The sequence below is a fragment of the Gekko japonicus genome, unplaced genomic scaffold (assembly GCF_001447785.1).
Source record: "Gekko japonicus isolate JY-2015 unplaced genomic scaffold, Gekko_japonicus_V1.1 scaffold116, whole genome shotgun sequence".
Taxonomy (NCBI): Eukaryota; Metazoa; Chordata; class Lepidosauria; order Squamata; family Gekkonidae; genus Gekko; species Gekko japonicus.
The window spans coordinates 1,881,969-1,906,649 of record NW_015164669.1 but is presented as its reverse complement, the minus strand read 5'-3'; the positions used below and the strand labels follow the sequence as shown (position 1 = coordinate 1,906,649).

The following is a 24,681-nucleotide window of genomic DNA, read 5'->3' as shown; positions in this document are numbered from 1 at the left end:
AGATAATAGGTTATCTTTTCTGACTGAACAAGATGAAGAGGATATCTTCCTGAATAAAATGCTATGTAGCTTGTGCTTTCCACTAATACAAGAGATATGGGATCAACCTTTGCCCACTATTGTTGTCTTGCAGACATCCATGCCACATGGCATTTCATTCAGATGCTTCCCCTGACCAAAATCAGAGCTGCTTTGGAGAGGTAGAAGGGGCTGCTAGCAAAAGGGCATAGGAAGAAAAAAAATCTGCCTTTGGTACATGGGATAGTGATGGTGGAATAGGAGCCAACCCAGTATAATCTCTGATAAGCAGACAAAAGTAAGTGGCATCGTGTACATGGAAATGATAAAATGAGAAATTATGTTGAAGTCTTTGTTCATTTGAGCCATAATCCAAAGAGACAACCTACTTGTGAGAAAAATATCAGCCTGTCTTTTCACCAGTATGAATGTTAAGTAAAATCCCAGTTGTGTGCCTAATTTTCTCGTACACATTCCTGTTGCTACTTTGGACTGGAGCCTTGGACTAAGTTCAAATTGTGTTTGTATAACTGAAACTTTCCCACGTCCCTGAACACATGAAACTGTATTTTATACTGAGTTGTATGTTGGTCCATATAAGTAGGCAGGTCTACTTGTTTGTCAGCATTTCTCCAGGGTCTTGGATGAATGTCTTTCACTTTACCTTTTAGCAGGAGATGGTTAGCGTTGAACCTGGGCCTTGTGTGTGTGCAGTGTATGCCAGTGAGCAGTGGCTTCTTGCAATGATATAAACATATTTGCTTCAATTACGGTATTTTGGCTAGAATAAGGTTGTAATGAACGCATTGCAACAGTAAGCAGATCACTGCTATGCAACAGAGTTGCTAAGGATGAATTTCTTTTTGAATTTTTGCAGAAAATGGCCAAAAACTGACTTAAAAAATGTTCCATGAGATAAGTCTATGACACTAATGAAATCCAAAGGTAAGGATATCTGTATTATGACATAACTTTTTTCAAGCATATGTATTTACTTTGCAATACTTTTTAAAGAATTTATTTAAAATAGTCTGTTAAAATGTTGAAATAGGCTTATATAATGTTGCCAAAGACACTGTATTAGCATGTTTGTCCCTTTCTCTCCACCTGGCAATTTCTTCTACTTTCCTAGGTTTGTGTAGCCACGACACAGAGTAATCTGTTCATGCATTAGGAGGCTGACTCTTCCTTCCAGCATCAACATTTTGTATCTTGTGGGGTGCTGTTTCAAATGACTTCCAACATTTACAGGGGTGGGGTGTTGTGGGGTGGCAGCACTGGAAACTGCCATGGAAAGGCAGGAGATGAAAAATCCCATGTTTAGAGAGTATTATACATTTTGCTCTGGAATGAATCCAGAACGTGTACTTCTGTGCTTGGGGGGGGGGGATATTCAAGAAACACAACATTTTTATTGTAGAATGAATTCCTTTTTGAAAGCAGAACAGTAGATTTACTCACAGTTCTGTTTGAAGTGAATTGTAAGTTGTTTGTGGTGGGTATTTTGTTTTCATTTTTTTTAAAGTAAATTATCCTGAACTAGTAAATCTTTTCATTAGTTTAATCTTATCTACCCAGTGTGCTATACACAGCTGGCATAAGGAAAATGAGGAGTTTGTATGCCAGTAAATAATGGAATCTCATTTATTCTTGAACAGTCACTGTTGTGAAATAATGCCATGTATTCACATATACTTAATACATGATGAAGCTAATGCAGTTTGCACAACATGGTAAGTGGCAACATCAGACATATAATATACTGCACCCAGGGCAGTGGTAGCTAGTACATGAATTTTCAGGGTAATCAAAGGTCATCTTCAGAAAGAAAAGAAAAATAGTTTTGTGTCCTGTTTTTTTAGAAAACAAAAAGCCATTACTGTCTTAATAAGAAATATTTGCTCTAATAATCTGAATATCACCTTACTTAGTTGTGTTCTGGAATGTATAGCCTACTGAATTCTTCCAGCACTGGTACTCAAAAGTACTCACATTGCTCTCACAGATGGATTATGGGACCAGGAAAGAAGAAGAGAAACAGGGTGAGCTGGGAGACAAGTCTCAAGTAGACCTGATAGCAGTTTGGGTTTTCCTCTACATAGTACGGCCATGAAATACAGCTTGTTGCTCAGTAATTTGATTACATATAGCAAATATGAAAAATAAATTGTGAATGTGTTCAGTGTTACTTGAAATGAGACTTGTGTTTTATTTTGGGGAAGAGGAAAGTAGCATAGAGTTACTTGGCAAATGGGTCCTGAAAAGTACACCAAGTTTTGATGTGGATTCTAATTTGAAAAATTTGAAAACTACTGAAGTACAGCAGAGCACCTATGAAGCCTGGAACATGAAAGCAGGGTTTCTGAAGGACCACCTCCTTCATGAACTTGCTTGTTAAGTAAGGTGTCATCCAAGGCCCAGGTCCAGGTACCCATATACCCTTTCAATTTTTAGTGGGTTTAGTGGGTTTAGTTCATTCATTATTAGGTCTAGCTTCAAGCATACTATGCTAATTTCCACACTGCTGCTGTATACTATATCTTGAGGAAATATTTCCAATGTTGTGGTACTGTCCCTCGTTTGTAATGTGCATTATGCAGTTGGGCTGCCTAACCAACTAGAGGGTATGTAACACTGAACTTGTTCCTGAATGATTGCTCAGGACCTGATGCAAGATGCAGGCACTGTTTCATCAATCTTGAGCAATTTTCACAGCACTTATATGAAAGGAAGTTTGTCCAAAAAATCCAATACAACCGCAGTTGACTAAAGAGAGGGAATATATCTAAAATGGATTAGTCAAAAGGTAGCTGAAAGGGAAAGTATAGAGCAACAGATCCCTCTGGGAGATATGAAAATGGCTAAAATTAATGACAAAGGTAGGTCAGGTTTGGTGCTAACTTTTGTAATCTGCAGGAAAAATTCTAAGATAATGCCAGCATAGTTAGTGAGCAGAAACAAAAAGGGAAAAAACCTGAACCTAACAATAGAATCCAGAACCAAACAAATGTTAGTGAAGAAGAGGGCCAATATTAAAACCTATCTAATAAAAGTGGAAAAAGATACATGTATTTATTAATAACATTTTAAAACATATACAGGGGCCCATTTACAACAATTATATATAAAACATTATGATACCAAGGGCTTAAAAGCTTGACCTTACGCGTTTCGGCCAAATAGGCCTTCCTCAGAGGTCATATATATGTGGCAAAATGGCTAATACATATATTCACATATACACAATCAAGAATATATACAAAGTATAAATTCAGTAAGGACCATAAAGTAAATTGCTGTAAAAGATAAAAAATAGAAAATTAAACACACATATTTTTACACCAGGTTATTGAATTTCTAATCTCTATAGCCAATAAATTTACTTCAAAAATAAAATCACCAGGCACAGGGTCAATATGCACATAAGGCCTTTAAAGTGCTATCACTAGCCCAGTGATTATAAAGTAGACCTAAGGGAAAAAATGAGAATCAATATATCAAAGAATTTAAAACAACAACAACAACAACAACAACAATAATAACAACAACAATAATAACAATAATAATAAAATAGTTACTTGTGGTCCAAAAAGTTCCTTCTTTGATTGTGTTGCCACAGTATTCACAAGTAAAAAGCAGTGTGGGTAAACTTAAAAGTATTGGAGCTTTATAATTAGTTGAGCTAATCATGTGATTGCACCTTTCACATAGAGTATACCATTAAGGGATAAAGAAACAGTACAGAATTAAAAATAAATACAACCATCCAAAGATTACATAGAGATACATGCTATAATAACAAAATTATATTGCACACCAATCAATATGTTCATTCAGGCCGTATGGAGTTGCAGTCTTAAGAGTATGTATCCAAAACAGTTCTCTTTTTTTCAGTTGTTGGATCATCTGCTGGTGGCTACTATGCCGAACATACTCGAGAGCAAAGAAAGAAAAATCTTTATCATTATGCCCTGCCATCACACAGTGCTCCGTAAGGGGCGCATTCTTCCTTCCACGTCTGATGCAGCTTCTGTGTTCAGTTATTCTAGTCCGTAATGGCCTTGATGTGCACCCGATGTATTTCTTTTGACATTGACAGGTTATGCAGTAGATTAGGCCCTTTGAATTACAATTAAAAAACGATCTAATAGAGTACTTTCTCTTTTTCTCTAAGTCATAACAGCAATTAGTACGTAGCATCAACTCACAGACCTCACACCTTCCACAAGGAAAGTTACCAGCTGGCAAGGCTTGACCATATACATATAATGAGCCACAGGTAGTCAAGTAAGCCAAAAGGTAGGAAGGCATCCTTCAAAAAGTAGGTCTTGTTTAAACAACATGAATAAGAAGGAGCATAGGTTCTAGCAAAATAAATGTAAGTTGACTAAATGAGTGAGAAGAGCCTATAAAGAGCATATTGCTTAATCTGTGGTTCCCAAACTGGGCAGTACCACTCCCTGGGGCAGTTGGATTACCTGGGGGGGGGGTGCTAAGAGTTGGGGGGCAAATGATGTTGGCCCCTTTGACCACATTGTTCACTTATTTACTATTGACCAGGCTAGAGCCTAGATGCTGGCAAATGGCACTCCAAGTTTCTGCCTCTTCATAGTGCTGAAATCTGGTAGAATGTATCAGAATTTTTAGTAAAGACATCACCAGACCTCTAGTCAGACTAGTGTACCATGTTTTGAGAAACCCTCGTCACTGCATGGTTTTGGTCTCTGTCATTTTACAAGTGAGTGTGGTATTTATTTTAATGTGTTCTTGCTTTATGAAATTACATCTCGAATCCGTCCAAGTATGGCATTCCCCCTCCTTTTATCTTTTCAAGCTTACATATTTATGTAGAATTTAACAACAAAAAACCCTAACAGAGTGACTGGTGGGAGGTTTCGTTCATTTAAAAAGCTTACATATGTCATCCTAGGGCTTCTCTGGCATTCAGTTCTTTTTAGAAACTTTTAGGAACTGCTCTTTGATTTTGCATTTCTATCATCTTGTAGATTTACAATAAGGAACTTTCTCTTATTTATGTGCACCAGCAGAGATGCATGCATTTTATCCAGTGTATCCCCCTTCTCTAAAGGCTTAACCAGGGTCATGTGTTTTTCTGTGTAACAATTTTTCAGTTTCTAGATCTTCGGTTTCTTCCCACTCATCCATAACTTCCTTTGTAGAATTTTTAATGGTGTGTCTAATTTCTTTATCTCAGCTGTCAAATGTTTTTGTTATAAAAATCTTTTATTCTGTTGTGATTTGGAAATTGCTATAAATGTACCTCTTATACAAACTAATTTCTTTCTTTGTTTCCATCTCTCTTTCCTATGAGGTTAGTTTAGGGAAAGGGTTGAAATTCTGTCTTTTCCCCGAATATTTCTTTCTCAGAGTAACAATAGATGTAATTTCCTGGCAAAACAGTATGGTGATTTATTATTCCATTCACATTTCATGGTGTGGTCTGAATATTTTCATTAATACAGACATAAAATGGTACCTTCAGCAGCATGCTACCTGAAGTGAAAAAAATGAATCTTTTGTGGAGTATGTTCCAAATCTTTCCAGACTGTGTATCAGACCATTTGTATGATAGGATATATATACAGTTTTCTTCTAAAATCCCTTTGTAATATGACCTGTATTTGTATATGTCTCACCTTGATAGGTCCTTTCAGGGGTCATTTCGTAGAAAAAGAGCTAGGGGAACTCATTAGCATAACTCATTAGCATATGCCACACCCCCTGACATCACCAGAAGTGTGTCATAAGGCCACACCCCCTGACATCACCAGAAATGTGTCATAAGGCCACACACCCCACCCCCAACGGTCCCGGCCGCCACCGGCGGCCTTGCAGCTCCACTGCCGAGCCCCATGAGGGGCCCGGCGGTGGACCTGCAAGGCCGGCGGGAGTGCAAGGAAGCCCCGCGAAGGCCCTCCCTGGCCCCAGGGAGGCAGGGGTGGGAAGAGGCAGGGAGGAAGCAACTTACCCTCCCTCTTCTCCTGCCTCCTCCTGGCTGAATGAGGGCCAGAAGCGGGGCGGCCGGAAGCGGGGGCGGGGCTTTGTCATGTGCCCCGCCCCCCTGTACCTCACCCGGGGGAACTGCGTTCCCCCGCGTTCCCCCCCCCGAAATGACCTCTGGGTCCTTTCAATATGCTCATATAACCATTGCAATATCGCCTTATAATAATTTCACCTTCTTCAAATCCATCCAGAAGAATTTGACTCTTTAACCCCCCCCAACCTCTTTGAAGTGTAATATGCTTTTCAATGTGAATACTTCATTATCAGCCATTTAGTGGAGTGTAGTGATTAGGTACAACCTAGTAGTCCCAAAACCTCACTTAACAGTGCCATATAATATAATTATTCATTTAGGAGAAAAAAGAGGATGTTCTGTCTGGCCATCAAAAGCTATCAATCAGACTTTGTCTTTACACAGCAAATGTTCTGATTAATCAATGCAACAATAGTTAGTAGCAACAGATACTAAATTAATAACAGCGTATAAAAGTAGTAGGTATTCAATAAACAAATATTTAAGTAACAGTAGCTGCTGTTCTGTTGATGACAGTGGATTGAACAGCCAGTTGAATCCGACTCTAGGGGGCGGTGCTCATCTCCGTTTCCAAGCCAAAGAGCCAGCGCTGTCCAAAGATGTTTCTGTGGTCATGTGGCCAGCATGACTAAACACTGAGGTGCACAGAATGCTGCTGCTAGTAAATAGTACCTACAACTATTACTAGCAGCTGGTATTAATCTACTAACAGTACATACTCAGGTGATAGCAGCAAATTTCTAAGTTTTATCAGTAGCAGGTAGGCAGTCCATGACAGTAGTGAGCATTAATTTGATATCTGAACCTGAAGTTAGCAGCCACTGACATTCAGTCAGCAGTTGTAACAGTTAAAACAAGCTGTGTTTGACTGAAGGTGAGGAGCAAAGATGACCAGTCAGGCGGTAGGTTGTCATCAGTTCATTAAAATCCCTTTTCCTCCAGTACTTAACAGCTGTACTCAGCATGGCTGCCAATGTCTTTGCAGATGTTTCCCTCCTCTACCACACACTACCTTTGACTGTATGCACTCTGCTACAGAGAGGGTTTTCTTTGCTCTGCAGGCTGATGGTCTGGAGCTGACAAGACCCAGTTCTTGCTACATTCTCTCATGCGTCTTTTCCCAGGTCTACAGCTTTCTATAGTCACATAACTCTATTTCGTTATGTTTCAGTAGTACATTATGTTTTAACACAATATATAAGAAATATTTCACTCATTAACAAAATGTTTTTGACAAGGTGGAGTCTTGCCTTGTTTAATCTCCCCCCCCCCCATGCACACCATGGCAACAAAATATGTATCCACTCCAAAATACTTTGAAAATTCTTGATGTTTTATTTGTAATGGTGTTATGGTGTTCTGTCTTTGTGCAGCTTTGTGGCCTTGACATGTTGCACAATAATGGTTTTCTTTATCATGCTAGATCTGCATGTTATCATGCTAGATGCTGCGAACTTTGCTGGGGGTATGAATTCTGGAAAATGGTGAAGAATTTGCTTTAATAATAGATGGGTAATGTGTATGTTGAAGCTAGCAGCAAGGTTATAAACAATGACGATTTCATCACCCTTTTTCTTTATTTTTCAGGGGACAGCCTTCACCTTAATGTGATGGCATGAAGCTCATCCAACTCCAGTTTTTACATTTAACATTACAAAGGTTACAGAGCAGGTATGCCTGTAGTTTAGCTGATAATTTGGATTGTTTGCAACTACATTAAAAATTTGTATATGTGTGTTAAAAAAAAATGCCTCGGTATCTAGTTCAGCCATTGTGAGTAAGAGTGCAGTCCCTCAAAAGTGGTTGGATCCACAGAGTATTTAATGCTAATGGAAGAGGGAACACATTTCCACCATTTTCTGCTTCCCACAGCAGGCGTTCAACTGTCCCCCATTAACAGCAGTAGGGGAGGCAGTTTGGGCTGCAGTAGAAGGTGGAAAGGTGAGGAACACATGATGTATGAATAGCAATTACCAGTGTATATCAGCAAATAACTCAGTTATTTCATTGTTCAATTGCATCAGTTGTGTTTTTCATTTAATTTATCATATTAGTATAATCTTTTTTGTAAATCGTTCTAATAAATGTTTTAAATAGCTGACAATTATTTCACTATACAGATGACCATTCTACTCTGTATCTGCCATTGCCATGACATATGGTCTTAGCTGTAATCAAGGTCCACTGTGCTTACTGACCACAGATAAATATGCATAATGAATGAAAATGTTTACTTGAATACTGTAGAAATATCTATGTCACTGTTGCATAGTTTTGAATATCTTTATTGAATAATGCAAGATCTTTTCATGTTGTGCAGGTAAGCTATTAGTTTAAAATTTAGCGGCTTTCTGATGTTTGAATGTCTACTTCACCCTGTAAAAACAGTGTAATTCTAAAACTAATTTGTGCTGATGTTGTACAATAGGTTACAAATGGTGTGGATTTTTATCATGAACCGGATGAGCTCACAAAGCAGTTCTCCCGCACAGCGTAAACGAATGGCTCTTGGAATTGTCATTCTTCTTCTTGTTGATGTGATATGGGTTGCTTCTTCTGAACTTACAGCAGTAAGTATTATTTTGTAATATGGAAGTAGCATGACTATAATATAGCATTACTGTATGATAATGCTCTCTCAATGAATATCTGTGCATTAGCTTGTTTGCTGGAACCCAGTGGGCTGGTACTGGATAAATAGTTGTTTGTACTTGACTAGCTGCATTTCTTACTCATCCAGGGGCATTTCCTGACATTGATGTGAATTATAATTAAATACAATTAGTCTTTCCAATTCTGTTTCATAATGTCAGCAATAAAGTACAGTTTTTAAATAGCAAAGCCTAATAGGTAAAGTTTGATGATTTAGTTGGCTTACATTGTAGAATTTCTTGGAGGAAGGCGACAAGTTAGAGAAACTCACTTCCAAGGATTTCTGTGTGAAAGTATGCAGAAAGCTAAGAATGTAGAGTTGAAGAGCATGTTTGATTCTGATGTGATATAAATACTCGGTGGGCTTGAGTTAGCATGTCTCTACTTAGACAGATTTGCTGGGTTAAATGTTTGAAAGAGAGTTTAAAAGGTAACCACCATACTATATGATGAAAGCACTTTTTGCCACCCCACCAGCCCATTTTTCAAAGTGCAAAGCTAGGTTCATCAGTACCAAAGCTCTTCACTAATTCTGACAAAGGTAGACTTATCAAGGGTGAGTAGCATAATATCAACTAGACAATCAACCTTGCTAGTTGGTATAACCTCATCTTGTCTGGATTAAGTTTCACCTTGGGTTTCAGCTTCTTGACCACAACAGAAAGTCAGTAGCCTTGAACAGAGGTGGATGCTTCTCAGTTCTTAGTGATAAGATATATATACCTGGGTGTCATCAGTGTACTCAAAGTGCTGGACAATCTTGTTCAGTGGTCCTGTATAAATATCAGATAGCAAGGCTGATAACACACAACACTGTAGGACATTATTGGTTAAATCTCATGCTAGGGAAGAAAAATGTTCCAACTTGCCCTTCCCCAGCCAGGAGCTAGAGGGTTGGGCCTCCGTTGCACCTCAGAAAGTTCTCAGCTTCTGTCCACCGCCCCCCTTCTTGAATCGAGAATGGATCAGTTGCACAGGCCAGTAGCTACTACATCCATGTTGTGCCATAAGTTTTGTATTAGAACATAATTGAACTGTGTTCTGACTCACTTGCCGCTCTCTTGTTCTACTCTTTGTGTATAAGGACTTGGAGTGAGTGCAAGTTAGTGATTCAAGAATATGACATTGCACGCAAGACCTATGTGCTCTTTCCCAGGCAGTAAATCCATAGCTTTCACTTCTTTGCAGTGTGTTTTGTCCTATATGTTTATGAATGATTAGCTGCTGGTTAGTATTGAAGACCTGAATAGTAAAGCCATACTAGTTATAGGACGTACCTTAATTTTATCAGTGATGGTTACTTTCCCCTCCTTTCTTCACAGTACGTTTTTAAAAACTACAATAAACCATTTTTCAGTACATTTGCAAAAACATCCATGTTTGTTCTTTACCTCTTGGGATTTATTGTTTGGAAACCATGGAGGCAACAGTGCACGCGTGGGTTTCGTGGCAGACATGCAGCTTTTGTAAGTGTTTTTAGTTTAATAATTTCCCCAGCATTGTGGCTTCTGCAAATTACACAAAATCAAAGCATATGTTTGGAGGGGAAAGCTTGCTTAGACTAACATAAGCTAAACCCCCAGATGTTCAGCTAGTGAAATAATGCTTTCATTAGTGTAACATTTCAAAGTGATTCACTGCATTAAAAAATGGTAATTGCAGTACTTATGATTCTTAGCGAAATCAAAATGGAATAAATAATAAAATTTAATCTGTGCCTAGATCCAGTACTTGGACATGTGGTTTATCTTCTTTGTTATGTTCTTCCTATGAAGTATTTTTATTGGCCTATTAAAAAGATGTGTTGGGAAATGTCTCTTTGAGAGTGTTTTTCTTAAGTCACTCTACAGTCATTTGAAAGAACATCTATTGTTAAAATGTGCTGGATTCTTCCTCAAACCCAGTGTTGTACTTTCCATCTCTTAACTAGAAAATGACACTGGGGTAGTTCATAACTGGCTAGAGTTTCCTATATGGGCACTGTCAGAGTAGTTTCACTTCCATGTTATTTTTTATTAGTGAAATTACTGGACAAATTAGGTATATTTGTGTTTGGATTGTCCATGAGGCTGCTGTTTGCTCAAGACTGGTATACAGCTGATTACAGAAAGAAGGATAATTGGATGGTGGAGGTGGCAGGCAACCTTTTGTAAGTTCCCTCTAATATATGGGCTGAGGTACCTCAGTGTTTGTCCCCAGGGGTCATTTCGTAGAAAAAGAGGTGCAGGAGCTCATTAGCATAACTCATTAGCATAACTTATTTGCATATGCCACACCCCCTGACATCACCGGAAGTGTGTCAGAAGGCAACACCCGCCGCTCAGGCTCCACTGGACTGTTTTGGATTGCTAGCTATTGGGGGGGGGGACGCACAGATCTGCCCTCACCGAGGAGAAAGAGCTTGTACCTGAAGGTGGGACTTGGGGGGGGGGCTCTGCAACTTACCTGGCTGCTTCTTGCTCCTCGTGGCCCGACTGAGGGATGCTGGGAGTAGGGGCGAGGCTTGTTGCATGTGCCCGCCCCCTGGGCTCCTTACTGCCGGAGCTCCGCTCCTGTGCGCTCCCGCAGGAAATGACCCCTGTTTGTCCCATCTCTTTTTGGAATTAAGTGTTGTAACTGTGGCCAGAAATGAAGGCAGGGAAATGCAAGAAGAGCCCTGCTGGATCAGACTAGTATTATATCAGTATCATGTTTTACACAGTATCATGTTTTACATAGGGGCCAGCTAGTTGGCCTAGAGGTTGGTATACAAGTCTTGAGTCGAAAAACTGCTCATGGCCTGAACACTGCTAGTTGTTCACAAATCTCCACTAGTATTAATAGGCTTTCAGCTTTTAGTCTGCCTGCAAGGTAGTATTGTCATCGTTCAGTTTCAAATATTAAATCTCTGATTAGTTTGCAGATGCTGAAGGTTATTTTGCTGCCTGTACAACTGACAATGCTGTAAATAGTCCTTTGGTAAGCTCTCTAACTTTGACATGGTTTCAATGTTCTGTGTGGCAATGAAGCTTTTAGAATCATCAGTGGAAGGCAAGACAGATCTTTATACAAATCTGAAAGCTTAAAAAAAGTGTTGGGTTAAAATTCACCAAGATGAAAGAGGCAGCACCTATAACTATGAGAAATGAATGACCTCAGTGACTGTTTTATTGCCAGTGACATTATTGCCAGCCTTCCAGTCTTGGTTTCTGTCTGTAAAAGGAGGGGCAGAAGGCAGGGCCCTTTTCAGGGCTGTTCTGGCCTTGCAGGCCACCCCTGTTGCCTTTCCCCCTGCCCTTGCATAAGGCCACATCATGGCCAGACTTGGCAGCACTATCACATGATTTCCACAACTCACTCATGCCCAGTGATGACCTCCTGATGTCTCATTATTGTTTAGCAGCAGCCTCTGTATGAAAGCCAGAGTGGTATAGTGATAAGAGTATCAGATTAGGATCAAGGAGACCCAAGTTCAAATACCTACTGCCATGAATGGGTGACCTTGAGTGGGTTACTCACCCTTAGCATCATCTGCTGTGGCAGGTTGCAGTGGCAGGACCAGGCACTAAAATATTTTTGGCAGGAAGTCCATTGCCACTGTCCTTGCAGTGGTAGCATGTATTGATTTTGGGATTTTTGATTTTGCAGCATACTTCCCCATCACAATACCAAGCACTGCTGAGAAAGAGGCCAAAGAAATGTTTATTTCCTGGCCTGCTGATGTGTGGCACTATTTACCACTAGTCAACCCTGAGGTAAAATATGTTGGAACTTCAGAGGCACACACTTTGCCCTTCATCAGAAAATCCTTAATTTAACCTTTACAGCCCTACATTTACCACGAAGGAAACAGATTTTTAAAAAGGAAAGCGTTTATTTTACAGAGAAGAGAAAGAAAACTCTGAATGTTCAGGTCCAACTTTATACAAATGTAAGTTACTGAGAGAGAAAGAAATGATAAAAACAGCCTTGGCTCCCCATTGGAGAAAAAGGCAGTGTATAAATGAATTAAATAAATAATAAATAAAGCCGCAGACTAGATTGCAGGGAAGAGTCATAGGTGGGAAGAAGAGAAGGAAGCAGGGGAAGGGGAGAGGTTTTGGGGGCTGCCAGGAGGAGGGAAAGAAGAAATTGTGGCTTCTTTTTGCAGCCCCATGGGCAGTCCTCAATCCTGTGTGTATCCCAGCATCAGAGAATAGATCAGCCATCTTGACTGGCATTTATAAATGCACAGAGAGGTCCCAGTGTGAGAAAGTAAAATGCAAAATATCCCAGAGCATCCATGGAAACAACTTGAGTCCTAGATTATGTGGGTGGCAGAAGGTGCTGCTGTTCCCCAATCTTTCCCCTGTGGATAAGGAACCTGCATGAAGCAATGGCTATGCAGGTTGGGAGGCTGTCAGGGGGTAGGAGAAGAGAGCGAAATCGCTGCCTTCTGACTTTTGTGTGAGCAAAGCTGATGGAAGAAGAAGGAGGGAACGATCCCCCCCCCCCTCCTGTGTCAGGGAGAAAATGAGCCCAGGCCTAATGCAAATGAGCCAAAAGAGTATCAGGCCTCCACACAAATCCACTCTGACCCAGCAGGATTTTTTCCCATAGGTGAGGGTGGAAGACAGAAAGAAAGCCAGATAATAAGTTCTTGAATACAGAAGTAATGTTTATTAAGCTCACACCAAGGAAATTCAAACATGCCCTCATTGTATTCCTCTCATTCACACCTCCAAACATAGGCTGGCTTTAGATGCAGCTGATAACAATTTGTATCAATTTGATAAAGGAGATTCTGCCCCTTCCTTGCCCTTTCCTGGTTTTTTCCTCCTTTCTAGGAATGAGAAGGGAATCTGCCATTTCTAGATGGGTGGGGCACCAGCTTTCTTGGGAAAACCACCTTCTGTTTGGGATAGCCTGGTGAAACATCCTTTCCCTGTTATGAGCAGGTTGTGGTCAGCTGATTCTGGACTCTTTGTGAGGCCTGATCCAGGGAAGTCTTCAGGATTTTGGCCAGAGGCTACCTAGCACAGTAGCCAAGATACCACTGTAGAAGGGCAGAGATGGGAGAGGTAGTCATACACACAATGGCCCTTTGTGTTATCTGCAACCTGGAAAAGTATCTTCTGCTTTAGTAACTTGTGTTCACTGCAAACAATGTAGCAGACTCATCTGCTTGTAGCTTGTCTTCATGGTCTTCATAGTAGACACAATTACCCCAGACAGTCACCCACACATTTATGTCTTCAGTCTGTGCATGTACATAAGTGCCATCAAGTTGCAACTAATGAATGGTGACCCCAGAAAGGGAACTCTCAAGGCAATTGAGAAGTAGAGGTGATTTGCTGAGCCCGGCTCCCTCCCCCCCTTTTCCAACTAACTTTGCTGGCTTAAGTGCACGGAGAGTCACTTTGGATAGCACCAGAAGCCACCAGATCGCCTCTAGCACGCTGCTGAGCCCGGCTCCCCCCCACACCTTTCCCAACTAACTTTACAGGCTTAAGGGCACAGAGAGTCACTTCGGAAAGCACCAGGAGTCACCAGATCGCCTCTAGCATGCTGCTGAGCCCGGCTCCCCCCCCACCTTTTCCAACTAACTTTGCAGGCTTAAGTGCAGAGAGAGTCACTTCACAAAGCACCAGAAGCCACCAGATCGCCTCTAGCACGCTGCTGAGCCCGGCTCCCCACCCCAAGACAAAAAACAAACAACCAGGCAGCTCACCTCAGGAAGGGCAGAAGTTGGGCAACAGAGCAGTTCTCCTTCTGGGCCAGGGTATCTCCAGGAGCACAAGGCAGAGGACTGCCGGAGAGGGTAGCAGTGCCCCCTTTCACAGGGTAAGCAAACCGCAGCTGAGGGGAGGCGGGGCCAGCTCAGATTAGGAAACACAAAGCATACTGCTGTGTTTCTGTGCTCCCTGAGCAAATGGATCCGTGCTGCATGGCCATTGGGAAGGGAACCTCTCGCCCCTGCGCTGTGGTAACAATTGCTGTGCTGGCCAGGGGAAATCGGTGTACCAGTGCAGCTTGGCGCAGCTTAAAGGGAACCTAGGTCCCAGCACAAAAGTCAGGAGGCTGTAGTAGGGAGGAGGAAGAAGGGGCCCTAGGCACTTTTGCCTTCATGGGCCCCTCCCACCATAATAATATTAATATTAAAAATTATTTTGATATAACTAGAAGTACCTCAATATTTTTTTTCCTGTTTTTGGCAAAATTTAATACATTTTTGTGGGTTCTAAACATTTCAATTTTTTTCCCCCTGATGTTAAAAGCATCAACCCTAAAAGGTCATTTTTTCCCCTTTTGGGCATCATGGGCACTAGGCACTGTGCCTACTGGTTAAGTTGGCTCTGGGAAGGGGATGAAATCTTTTCATCCTTCCTTTTCATCAGCTTTGCTCATAGAAGAGGCGGGAGGATGTGATTCTGCCCCCTTCCCTATCCCCCCCCCCAAATTCACATGGTTCCTGTGACCCCAGGAATAAACTCTCCCGGGGCTGGAAACAGCTGCTGGGGGGAACAGAAAGCCAAGAAGATCATTGATCTTTATGTCGTTTTCATGAAGTCATAGTGTTGAATACAGCTGTATATTTCTATGCTTGCAGATGAGCTTTAAAATAGTATATACAAGGGGGGACCCGCAAGAAACTTGCGGAGAGGGGGCATTCCCTTCCTTCCCTCTCTCCCCCTTTTTCTCTTCTCAAGCCAATCCCTCCTTCTTTTTCTTTCCAACCCTCCACCAAGTCGATCCCTCTTTCTTTCTCTCTCTCTCTCCCCACAAGCCAGTCCCCCTTCTATCTCGCCCCCAAGCAAATACCCCCATCTTTCCCTTTCTGTCTCTTCCTCAAGCCAGTCTTCCCCTTCTTTGTCCTCTCCTTGTTTTCCCCTTACATCAGTAGTAGTGCCTGGGAGGCTGAGCCAGTGCAGGCTCGGACACAAAGCCATCCGATGCTTTCCGTCCCTATTTGCTCCTGGCTTCCAAGAGTGGAAAAGCCTGTGAAGGCCTCATCACTAGGAAAGCCATTGCTAAGGCCAGTCACGTGTTCAAAACAGTCGCTTTCCAAGGAGATGGAGGGGGAGAGAAGCCTCCTCGTCTTTGATAAGTCCCTTCTATGTGCATGAGCAGAAATCCCCAAAAAAGTACAAGGGCTGTTGTACTTTTGGGGGGATTTAAATATCCCCCATATAGTTTTTTCAACATTTTAGATTTTTCTGCAAGTCTGGACACTGCTCCAGATATGCAGATAGATCTGTTCCCCCCCCCCATCTACCCCAGATCTGCGGAAGTAAGTATCCTCACTCAGAGGGACCCTTGGATATTAGATATATAGATGGTTCAAATAGATGACATTCCTATGAAAACAAAGAAACTGATAAATCACTTCAATTGCTAATTACTGTGTGATTTATTACTGCCAGTCTTTTCTTAGTGGATATAAGTCAATTTAGTCAATTTTTCCTTTTGTCAACTCGGAGCTTTTTATGTTACCTTTCAGAGTGAACCACTGTATGTTCCTGTAAAGTTTCATGACTTGCCAAATGAAAAAAGCAGCACCACCAGTGATGACACTGAAAAAAGTAAGTTTCTTCAAAACCTCAATGTACAAATTTTGTTTAATACTGAAAATGAGAGAGCACACCGGGGGTAGCTTTTTATTGTGCCCCATAACTTACTCTTATGCTCCCATTTATGTCTGCAAATATGACCCTGCTTATGTCACAGTAAGGTGTTCATAGTTTTAAATAAAGTAATAGCCCCTAGCCAGAGAATTGAAATATCAATAAAAAGGTTTGAATGATATCCGCTTTTGGACTATTGAAGCAGGGAGCACATTATTTTGATCTGTACCAGTTTGATCTCTATCAGCTCAATGAATTTCTGTTGGAATAAAGCACATTACATCTTTAGAATTCCTCCACTACAGAAATACAATTTATCATAAAAATAGTAATATAATACATTATTTTACGCATTTGGGGTGTGCGGTTGCTAAAAGGTGCCTTGTCTCTTGGTTGTATCCTTGAAGAATTTCTTTCTGTTCCCCAGGAGGTTTTTTCCCCCGTGAATGTTTTATGACCAGGTCCCCCAACATTTTAAGCCCACAGGCACCTTTAGAATTCTAACACAGCATGGTGGGCACAGCCACAAAATGGCTGTCATAAAATGACTGCCACAGGAAGTGGAGCCAGCCACAAATTGACTGCCACAGCTTACCTTCAGGCACACAGTGAAGATCCTGGTACTGTGGTGGCAACGGCTGCCCAAGCAGCATTTTTAAAAATCTGCACAGCCAGTCAAGTCCCCAGTGGGTAATAGCCTCACATGACTAGACCAGGAAAGGTGCCAGTGGGTGCCATGGTGCCCATGGGCACCATGTTGGGGACACCTAGGGTTGCCAAGTAAAAATATCCTACCGGCGGGGGAGCTTTGCCGGGCTCCGGGAGCTGTTCCTCGATATGCGTGCTCGCGCGCCGCCAGCACGTCACTGGAAGTGATGCGCGACATCGATTGTGTTGAAGGCGTGGCCCCAATCATCGGAGGGAAAACCATAGAGTTTTCCCTCCGACGATCGGGGCCACGCCCCCAACGTGATTGATGTGGCTGCGCTTTGGGGGGCGGAGTTCCCCCCAGGGCCCTATTCCGCCGTGGCGGAAATTGGGCCTCCGAAGCGGAGGTTTACCCGCCCCCCCGCCCCCACTTGGCAGCCCTAGGGACACCTGCTGTATGACATGTCATCCACAAGTCATGTAGTCGCTCTCACATGCTTTATTGTTGCTACAAACTCTTGAATGTATTACAATATAGATTCTTGAAAGTTTGTAGATTCTGTAGAGTTCCTTTTATGTATGAGTATTTGCATTTTAGGAATAAAAGTTAAACATTGTAGTGTACTTGTAATTGCTGTAACTGCTGTTTTTAGGAATCAAGCATCTAGAACTAAAAGTAATTAAGTTGTAAACTGCTGTTGAAAACTGTCGACTGATGACTTATCTAAGCCTTTTGTTGGCTTAACCACAAGATGGTGTAGTAGCCGTACCTAAGTTAGCTCAAAGCTACAACAGAGCTATTTTTTTTTTCTTTTGAGTACCAGATTTATTAAAGTGAAGCAGCTGCTCTTATAGCCAGGATGTATGGTGTGTTTCCTGAGTACAGTGAATGCACTCACTATGGAAACATTTAAATTGCAGTTTGAGGAGGAGAAAATGAAAGACGCATCAAACATATATCCATGCTTCTGATACTAGCGAACTTTTGCTAGCATCAATGGATACTAGTTGTACAAACTAGTGAAACATGGGTACATGCTCTGAAATGTCATTTGGACAAGGGAAATCATAACTTTAGAAATTATTTTTTCTTTTCCAGTTTAATACATATAACACATCACTTCTCTCTCTTTTTTTCTCCCCCCAAGCTACCAAAAAGTCTCGTGTAAGATTTAGTAATATAATGGAGATTCGACAACTCCCATCAAGCCATGCATTGGAAGCAAAACTCTCTCGTATGTCTTATCCAACAGTTAAGGATCAGGAGTCTATATTAAAAGCTGTAGGGAAGCTTACTGCATGTCAAGTAGCCAAAATCAGCTTTTTCTTTTGCTTTGTGGTATGCATTCTATTCTTTATTGAATGTTCTTTTGAATAAACAATACTGAAAGCTCAGTAATTTTTGAAGTTTTATCCCTGTTCATATTCTTTGTAAATATTCAGTGTATTAGCCCAAAATTCTTAAATTGTTTGTCTAAATAGTAGAAGAAAATGTTTTAGGGGGTCAAACTATTTTTTTTTTAAACTCATCTCAGAAAGTGGTAACTTCTAGGGATGTTCACTAATGAATTATTTGGCAACATATTAATTGATTAACGTTTAAATAAATGTGCATGTTAGCAAAATCTAAGCCTTTTGAGACAGTTAATAAAGTGTAAGCAAATTTACACTTCAATACAATCATACAAGAGGCAGGAGGAGGTGATTCTGTACCCTTCCTTATCCCTTTATAATTGTTTGAAGGAAAAATCCCTTAATACCTTCCTTCTTACAGTAATGCATCACAACAATCTTAACCAATGTATGTGTTTAACTCTCATTAATTAAACATTTATCCACAATGACTGATGGTGACCGGTTTCAGTCAGGCAGTTTAAAGCTTGCCACTGTGAACTGTCAGCTAGATGAAGTAAGTTTAGAAGTAAAAGTGAGAATGTAAGATGCAAAAGATCTTTTGTGGTATAAAATAACTTAAAATGTTATAGATTCAGGTGGGTAGCCATGTTGGTCTGAAGCAGCAGAACAAAGTTTGAGTCGAGTGGTACCTTTAAGACCAACAAAGTTTTATTCAAGATATAAGCTTATACCTTGAATAAAACTTTGTTCGTCTTAAAGGTGCCACTGGACTCAAACTTTGTTAAAATGTTATGTGTTCCATAAGATATAGACACAAAAGTACAGTGTATCTATTAGCACAACAGTAGCAAAAATCTACCTTTGGTATCTACACTGCCATGGCTAGGATCTAAAGGGCTTCTTGTGCAAGTGGAAGTCCTGCTCATCCGTATACCTGTGAGCTTCCTTATCACATTCTGTACCATTATGGGACACAAGGGGCTTCAGCAAGGAGACAGAAATAGGGAAGGCTGTTAAGTGACTAGAACCAAGACATATATAGAGAGAGGGAAGGCGCGGGAGACACAGATATATATGGCTTGATCCAGTGTTGACTAGTGCTTGTATCAGACTTTTATATAGGTGTATTCTTAAGTGGACACTGCATGCATATAAATTCCACTTAGGGTTAGAAATATTTAACTAACACCCTTAACTCTCATAAAGGTTTCATTCAAATAATGTATCTAGCAGCATCCGCTGAGTAATCATAGAACAACCCTACTGTCTTTATTATGTCATGATAACGAGGTTGCGATGCCCAATAAGATTGCATATGATATGAAAATCATAGTCATCATCGTCGTCCCCCATTTCTATGATTCTCAAGTTTCCAACAATTCCAGTGTATTACTCGGTTTATATGGTGTAGTAATCTATCACATGTTTCAAACTAAAGAAAAATAGTCTTAAATTATAGAACACTTAATATAGAGAAAACTAGTCATTCTTAAGACTTACTAAAATCAATGGCACGCCTTTTTTGGGCCCAAATAGTACATTTCAGTGGAACTTAACCATAACAACTTGTTCATAATTTGGTGGCTTCCAGTTTGAATGCAGCAATCATAAAAAGGTGTTTCAGAAAGTAACAAAATGACTGTCCAGTCTAGATGTAGAAAAAATTACTATTTCCAAAGTATCCTTGTAACTTCTATAGCAACAGCAAAATGTTTGTACGTTAATGATCCAAGTTGGGTTTTCTTTTCTTTAACCATCTTGCTTTTATGGTGTATGGCGTGTTTGTGTGTGGAAAGTATAGAAACTAAAAGTTACAGGATGAAAAATAAACACCAGCTATTACATTAACAATTATTGTTTTATGTCCTAGTGGTTCCTGGCAAATTTCTCTTATCAAGAAGCACTGTCAGACACCCAAATGGCTATCGTTAACATTCTATCTTCAACCTCTGGTAAGAATAAATTATGTATTATGTATTCATACTACTGACAAAATTAAATTTCTTATTGCCATTGCTAAAATTACTTGTTAAATGAATATTTAAGAAGCATAATTCTTAAAAGGAGCAGTTGCATAGTAATATGTGAATCTTGTCTATCATCTAATGTTGCTTTAAACACACTAGTTGATATGTTTTCAATTGCCGGTCAGTAAATGATAAGAAATCCAGAATGCATAGGTGAGCCAAAGTTACATATTGTATTCCAGGACTTGCTTCTACTGAGTGAGAACTCCCTGTCTTTTAGTCCAAATCTTGGCATGGGGATGTTCTATTAAACAACTGGAAGAAGCATATATTTTCAGAATTTAATTTCTTATTAAACTCTGTCCTAAAGATATATTCTTGAACTTTAAATTAATAACTTGTTTATGCGTTTTTAAATTTACTGAGTTTAAAGTTCTTATTGAATTGGTTCATTTGTTCATGCCAGATTGCTAATATCCCAGTGATCTCCACTTTGATTTCTTCTATTGCTTATTTTATTCTTATTGCTTATTGTTTTTTTTTTTAAAAAAATGCTTGTTTTTAATAAAACACTTGTAAGCTAGTATGTTTCAGAAGTCCAGCAGGATTAAATGGGGGAAGTCCAAGCAGCCCAAGACTGTTAAGCAAAGATTTCTTAAATACATTATCCTGAAGAATGGTTTCAGATAGTGGGCAAGTGATAACATCTTAAGACTCTTTTTCACCCTTGCTTGGCTGTGATGTAAGAGTTAGTTTATTACTATTGCAAGTACTGACAATATCTACAACTGTATGGGAAGAATAAAGTCCTGCTTTTGAGAAAAATTAAAAATTGAATGCCAAACCAAAATTTGTGTTCTCCTGTGTCTGCCATGTGTTACCTCTCCACCTCTTATCAAGGCTATATTGAGTTATACCCTATACTTGCTGCACCTCCAAAAGTTCACCTTAGTGTTATTGTTTAAAATAGTAAATACCATGGAATATCAGTCATGTTGTCAACAGAACATTTTGCTGATCCAGTGTTGGCACAGTTTGCAATGTGAAATAATGGTAGCCAAAGAATGAGAATAAAGGACAGCAATAATATATCATGTGTAGCATGCACAAATATCTATATTGTAGGCATTAAGGAATTAAATATTTACTAGAGGGAGCATCTTGAACATTAAAATATATTAGGTTGGACTAGGCTTGCCAAGTCCCCCCGGGGGGCGGAGAAACCCCCGCTCGATGGTCCCGTTACCTGCCGGCCCGGATCAAGGCTGCCAGGGGGAACCCCACCCCCCAGATGCTGGGAATGTGCACATGTGCCTGGCGTGCTTATGTCATCCAGAGGTGACATTATCACACCAGGCACGTTGCGGGGGGACGCTCTATGATTCAAGGGAAAACTTTATGGTTTTCCCTCGAATCATAGTGGTCCCGCCCCCAACGTGACTGACGTGATGACGTCACTTCTGGGTGGTGTCATTGCGGTGTGCGCGCTTTGTACACGTGCTGAAAAGCTCCAGGACGGGGCCTGGGACTCCCCCGCTCTAAGGAAAGTTGCACTTGGAAACCCTAGGTTGGACCCAAGTACTGTGAAACTCCCCATCATACTGCAGCTCATTGTGTCCCTCAAAATACTGCCCCCAAGAACAGCACTGAGTGCAGTGGCGGAATCTACATTGTGAAGGGGTAATCAACTAACAGTGGCCACACCTCCACTCAAATGAGGTTTGAACCCTGTGTTAAAATGAAGGAGTTCCTCATTTTAAAAATAATATGTTGGGATAACATTCTGTTTGAGATGCATAACATAAATGCCTGTTTAAATTACCTGAAACCATACTACTGGGTTCTTAAAATTATTTTAAATTTTTTATATTTTATTAATAGCAGTAACTAAGTAATTTTTAGCTCTTACAGTTGATTAGAATAATCTCATAACTTTCCCCCCATTTGTAATGTGCTGATATGTTCCTGCTTCAAATAGATTTTTCTTCTTCTCTCAGGACTTTTTACCTTAATCCTAGCTGCAGTGTTTCCAAGTAACAGTGGAGACAGGTTTACCCTTTCAAAATTGTTAGCTGTCATTTTAAGGTAGGAATATAGACTTCTTAATCTCCAATTTTCTTCTCTACCACAGGCAGGAGTTGTTTTATATTCCTTTAGATAGCTGGGTTTAGTAGTGAAGGCTTTGTCACTATTTTTAGATTCTGCAGATCATGTGTAACTGTAGGGGAAGAACATTTGTAGGAAGTCTGTTCAAGTGCTACTGCTGTTTTGACAGTTGCTGTGCCTTTCACTGCCCACTGTTGCTCTTGTCTAACAACCCAGGATTAGATTTGTGACAAAACCCTACTCTGAAGAACTTGTTTATGCTAATGTGCCAGGTGAATTTATTGAATCTTAAAATTGTAAGAAAAATTTGCAGCAGAGCAATTATGGACTGTCAGCTACTCCGCTCCCTACATACATTAATCTGGGCACCTGAGCAGCTTGTTGTGATCTACATATATCAAAGCTGTGGAGACCAGAGGCTCCATTTGTCTGTGTATTCTTCACTTTTAATACATCACGGCTAAATGTGCAAGACTTGAACTACTAGCGTGTAAGATATATACTTCCTTACAAAAAGAACTTGCAGGTTTCTCAGTTACGCATAAATACAGATGAATTTACCAAGAAGGTACCATGGCCAAGCATTGTGTATCTTATTGCTTATGAACAGCCCTGTATGGATAAGATTCTCTCCCCTCCCCACACTCTCAATAGTGGCTAGTTTTGATTCCTTTTTCTCTTTTGTGTCAAATTGAGTGGCAAAGAAAAGTAAATTTGCACTTAATTTTTTTTGCAATTTTAAAAAATGTAGAAAGATTTTTCTCTTCTTTTGATTTGAAGAGTTTTCTATAGGATCTTGATGATTGTTTCATAATTATCAGTTTTTTTCATCTGAGTTTTACATTTAAGTGCTTCTTTAGGACATCTCCGTTTACACTGGTTTGTTTTCAACTATTGCTTGTTTTTACCTTTGATTATAAACACTTAAACAGGGTGCCTGTTTTGTTTTCCTTATGGCAATTCATTAACAAATAAATTAACATATACACCAAATATGTGTGTAATTTTATATGATCAATTGCTCCCAAGTTATTTCTGTGTGGAAATTCTGTCTAATCCTGTTTTATGTCCCTCAAATAGCATCGGAGGTGTTGTTCTTGTGAATCTTTCTGGATCTGATAAATCTGCTGGAATAGGTATATTTTACAAAAATCCAATACTGTGAATACATTTGGTAGATATTGCTGTATAGACTTTAATAATTCTAACAAAACCCATTTAATTTTATATTAGTATATGTATTTAAAGTGTACAATGTTTACTTAGAATTCTTACTAATATCCAGTTGGTTTTTCTCCCAGATAAGTGTGCATAAGATTGCAACTTTAGTGTGTATCTGAAATATAGTTACACTACAGTAACATTTTTGGAAGTTTGAAGTATTTTCAAACCGCTACAAATGGCTTGACTTTGTATAATAGCTTCCTTTGTATAATAATGACTTTTATCATCAAGTGTAAATATTAATCTGAAAAATATTTTAAACCCTATGAGTTTTACTAGTTATGACTATTAGTATTTAAGTTTTAAAAAATCTAATTCATAATGCAGTAATGATACTTTAATGGAACAAGGGATGCTTGGGTTTTCTCCCCCTCTCCAGGTTCCCTGTGGTCTCTCATAGGAGCTATGCTCTACGCAATCTACATAGTTATGATAAAACGAAAAGTAGACAGAGAAGACAAACTTGATATACCAATGTTTTTTGGTAAGAGCAAAATTTAAAGGGGGAAAAACTCTTGGGAACAAGATGTTGCTACGCAGGCTTGAAGATTTGCAGAAAATGGTTTAATTTATATGAAGTGCACATACAGGTATAGATGAAGAACAATCGTAGCCTTTCTGCCAGGAGACTTTAAAAGGTTAGGATCAGTTTAGGCTTGCTGCTAAAACATGGCTTGGCTGTAAATAAACAACATAAGCCTTGTTTTAACAAGTTGACTAGATTAACAGTGGTAGTATAGGAAGAAAAAGATGCCTGTTTTCACTAGAGACTCCCTGGCTTTTGCTACAGCATTAATGATCATCTGTGTTCACTTGCATTGTCTTCTTTTAAGTTATTGCATCTATTTAAATATGCAATTGAAAAACATGATCATTTTTGGTCAGTCTTCAATTATTAGACATTACCTTTCTTTAGTAAGTCTCCTACCGGAACTTGATGAAGTATCTAATCACAGGTTATAGAAATCTGCAGTGGCTATTACTCTTTCATTCTGTGGATGTTCCATTGCAAGGACCCTTCTGCTGATGTAAGATACTCTTGCATTACCACAAGAGCATGTTATACCAG

At 39.9% G+C, this 24,681-nt stretch overlaps 1 protein-coding gene across 1 annotated transcript in view; it reads left to right on the top strand.

The window, feature by feature from the left end:
• The first annotated feature begins 892 nt into the window (after window positions 1-892).
• Window positions 893-24,681, top strand: part of SLC35F5 (solute carrier family 35 member F5) — a 40,932-nt gene continuing 17,143 nt past the window's right edge. The window contains exons 1-11 of the mRNA XM_015409156.1: window positions 893-963; window positions 7,664-7,747; window positions 8,505-8,646; window positions 10,051-10,194; window positions 11,624-11,686; window positions 16,188-16,269; window positions 18,108-18,298; window positions 20,186-20,267; window positions 22,280-22,367; window positions 23,469-23,524; window positions 23,992-24,096. Coding sequence (XP_015264642.1) covers window positions 7,692-7,747; window positions 8,505-8,646; window positions 10,051-10,194; window positions 11,624-11,686; window positions 16,188-16,269; window positions 18,108-18,298; window positions 20,186-20,267; window positions 22,280-22,367; window positions 23,469-23,524; window positions 23,992-24,096 — 1,009 coding nt within the window. The 5' untranslated portion in view covers window positions 893-963; window positions 7,664-7,691. The remainder of the gene's footprint in view (window positions 964-7,663; window positions 7,748-8,504; window positions 8,647-10,050; window positions 10,195-11,623; window positions 11,687-16,187; window positions 16,270-18,107; window positions 18,299-20,185; window positions 20,268-22,279; window positions 22,368-23,468; window positions 23,525-23,991; window positions 24,097-24,681) is intronic.